At 44.6% G+C, this 3,579-nt stretch overlaps 1 protein-coding gene across 1 annotated transcript; it reads right to left on the minus strand.

The window, feature by feature from the left end:
* Window positions 1-319: 319 nt before the first annotated feature.
* LOC121875102 (serum factor response D-like) lies at window positions 320-2,108 on the minus strand. The gene is made up of 2 exons (XM_042379451.1): window positions 1,987-2,108; window positions 320-608 (listed from the first exon to the last, which is right to left on the minus strand). Exons 1-2 carry the CDS (start codon window positions 2,106-2,108, stop codon window positions 320-322), a joined length of 411 nt encoding a protein of 136 aa, XP_042235385.1.
* Window positions 2,109-3,579: the final 1,471 nt, after the last annotated feature.

Genomic DNA, 3,579 nt, shown 5'->3' on the forward strand with positions numbered 1-3,579 from the left:
TTGTTGTGGTTGTTGTCGTGTTTGCCGTTCATTATGATTGTCGTGAATGTCGTGGTTGTCGGGTGTCGTGGTTGTTGTGGTTGTCATGGTTGTTGTGGTTATCATGATTGTAGTGGTTTTTGTGGTTGTCGCGGGTGTCGTGGTTGTTGTGGTTGTCATGGCTGTTGTGAATGTTGTGGTTCTAGTGACTGTCGTAGTTGACGTGGATGTCATGGTTGTCGTGATTGGCGTGGATGTTTTGGTTATTATGGTTGCATTGGCTCCATGGGTGTCGTGGTCGTCGTAGATGTCGTGGTTGTAGTAAGTGTCGTGGTTGATTTTATTGTATTTGGCTGTGGTGTTCGCTGTGGTTGCTGTGGTTGTCTTGACTCTCGTCTATGTCATGGTCATTGTCATTGTCTCGGGTGTCGTGGTTGTTGTGGTTGTCGTGGGTGTCGTGGCTGTTGTGGTTGTCGTGGGTGTCATGGTTCATGTGGTTGTCGGCTATCGTGGATATCGTGGGCATCGTTTTGCTTTGGTTGTCGTGTTTGTCGTGGTTGTCATGAGTGTCGTGACTGTCGGGGATGTCGATACTGTCGTGGCTGTAGTGGTTGTTGTGGTTATCGTGGCTATCGTGGGTGTCGTAGTTGTTTTGATTATTTTGGTGTCGCTGTTCTTGTGGTTGTCAAGAGTGTCGCGGCTGTCGTGGTTGTTATGGGTGTCGTAGGAGTTCTGGTGTCGTGATTGCCGTGGTTGTCGGTTGCCGTGGTTGTAGTCGGTGTCGTGGGTGTCGTGATTGTGGTTATTATCGTTGCTGTCATGGATGTCTTCGGTGTCGGTGGTTTTGTCGTGGTTGTTATGGTGTCGTGGTTGTTATGGTTGTGCCTGTCGTGGCTGTCGTGAAGTTGTCGTGGTTGATGCGACTATTGTTAGTGTCGTGGTCGTTGTGATTATCGTGGCTTCATGGTTGCTGTAGCTGCCGTGGCTGTCGTGGTTGTCGTGGTTGTCGGTTGTTTTGGATGTCATTGCTATTGTGGTTGTTGTCGCTGTCGTGGCTTTCGTGGCTGTCGTAATTGGTGTTGCTGTGGTGGGTGTCGTGATTGCTTTGGTTGTTGTGGTTGTCATGGTTGTTGTGGTTGTCATGGTTCTTGTGGTTGTCGTGACTGTCGTGGCTGTTGTGGTTGCCGTGGGTGTCATTGTGTTGTCGTTGTAGTAGGTGTTTTGGATGTCCTGGTTGTAATGGGTTTGTGGTTGTTGGGTTGTCGTGGGTTGTCGTTGCTGTTGTGGTAGTTGTGGTTGTCGTAACTGTCGTGGGTATCGTGGTTATTGTGGCTGTTTTAGCCACAAAGACTGTAACCCGACACTTCTTTTACACATTAAGAATCTTCTGTAATCAAGGAACAGACCTACATTGATACTCTGAAGTCAATAGATTTAACGAAAAACCCCATGACTTTTCAACCCAGTGATCTTGAACTTTTGCGGACCCCGCAGGTAAATGAGATATCAAGGGTTTGCAGGTAAAAACACTTCATCAATATTGGGTATATGACCTTGACAGATCTAGATGGGTCATATACCTGTCTCGTGAAGATAGATGGAACTTTAAGAAAGATCAACAAAGGTGGTACATTTTGGAAAGGTAAAGAGAGTCGACAGATCATTATACTCAGTGGAGTTTCGTTGATTACAGATGAGGTTGTGTCCGGGTGTCGGTACCTGTGTACGGCAGTTGTCATGAGGCTGGGGCGGGCAGATCCTGGCAAAAACTGGGCCAATATCTGCCTTTTACACTAACCTGTCCACACACACACACACACACACACACACACACACACACACACACACACACACACACACACACACAAACAGTCATACACGTACACAAACACACACCAAAAACAAGTCTCAAAACACACACACACACACACACACACACAGTAAGGACAACCTCTTGCCGTAACCAGTGCCTACCAGTCTTGTTCATTACAGGTTATCAACTCATACATCAAGAAGGTGCTCAAGTAGCTTCTGTGTGGCTCCTGCTTTTCCGAGATCAATTTGTATATAGTTCCTTCAGTTATTAGTAAGGTTCCCTTAAGATTATCTGAGTTTTGTCCGTGGGCCATGGTGCGTGGTTCGTAGTCCGTAGTTCATTGTCCGTGGTTCATGATACGTGGTCCGTGGTTCGTGGTCCTTGGTACATGGTCAGTGGTTCGTGTGAACAAGGAACGGATGTTGTTGTTGACATTTTGGCACGTTGGTTCTTTTTCCTCCTCTCCCCTTTTCACCCCCTTCCCCTTCTTCCCCCTCTGTTCTCCTCCTTCTCCTCTCTATCCCTACTCCCCACCTCTTCGTTCCTTCCTTACCTCCCAGGAGTTTAGACGGATTGGTAATTAATTTGATCTCATTTGATGACTTCATGGGATAATCAGGGTTCAGGGATCATATCAACGGTTCAGATGTTAAAGGGGTTAAAGGGTCATATATGGGGTTTAGGAGTTCATAAGGGGTTCAGGGGGCATGTCAAAGGTTTTGGGTTTATATCAGAGGTTAATAGGTACATATCAGGGGTTCATATTTTCATATCAGCAGTCATATCAGAGGTTCGGGTGTTAATATTAAGAGTTAAGTGTAAAGGTTCATGTTAGGGGTTAATGGAGTCATGACAGGGGTTCATGGATTTGTGACAATGGTTAAGGGTTCATATTAGGGGTTCAGGGTCATATCAGTAGTTCAGGGGTTTATATCAAGGGTTCAGGAGTTCACATCAGGGTTCGGGGTTAATTTCAGAGGGTCAGGAGTTCATATCAAGAGATCAAGGGACATATTTCCCTTCTTCCATTTCCCTTTTCTCTCTCTTTCTCTTTTTCAACAATAAATGAAAAATCCTGATCAACAGGTACAACATGCTGGCTAAAAGGAGCAACATACTGATCAACAGGTACGACATACTGATCAACAGGTACAACATGTTGATCAACAGATGTAACATGTTGATCAACAAGTGCAACATGTTAATTAACAAGTGCAACATGTTGATCAGCAGGTGTAACATGTTGATCAACAAGTACAACATGTTGATCAACAGGTGCAACATCTTGATCAACAGGTACAACATGTTGATCAACAGGTGCAACATGCTGATCGACATGTGTAACATGTTGATCAACAAGTGCAACATGTTGATCACAGAAGAGCAACATGAGAATCAACAAGTGCAACATGTTGATCAACAAGTACAACATGCTGATCAACAGGTGCAATATGCTGATCAAAGAGGTGCAATATGCTGATTAACAGCAACATGTTGATCAATCAAGTGTAACATGCTGATCAACAGGTGAAACATGCTCCTAAAAGGGTGCAATATGCTGATGAACAGTAACATGTTGATCAACATGTTGCACCTGTTCATCAACATGTTGTACCTGTTGATCAAGATTTACACCTGTTGATCAATATGTTGTACTTGTTGATCAAGATGTTACACCTGTTGCGCAAATAGGTAAACATGCTGATCAACAGGCACAATATGTTGATCAAAAAGGTGCAATATGCTGATGAGAGGGTAAACATGCTGATCAACAGGCGCAATAT

The sequence above is a fragment of the Homarus americanus genome, unplaced genomic scaffold (genome assembly GCF_018991925.1).
Source record: "Homarus americanus isolate GMGI-L3 unplaced genomic scaffold, GMGI_Hamer_2.0 scaffold1284, whole genome shotgun sequence".
Classification (NCBI taxonomy): Eukaryota; Metazoa; Arthropoda; class Malacostraca; order Decapoda; family Nephropidae; genus Homarus; species Homarus americanus.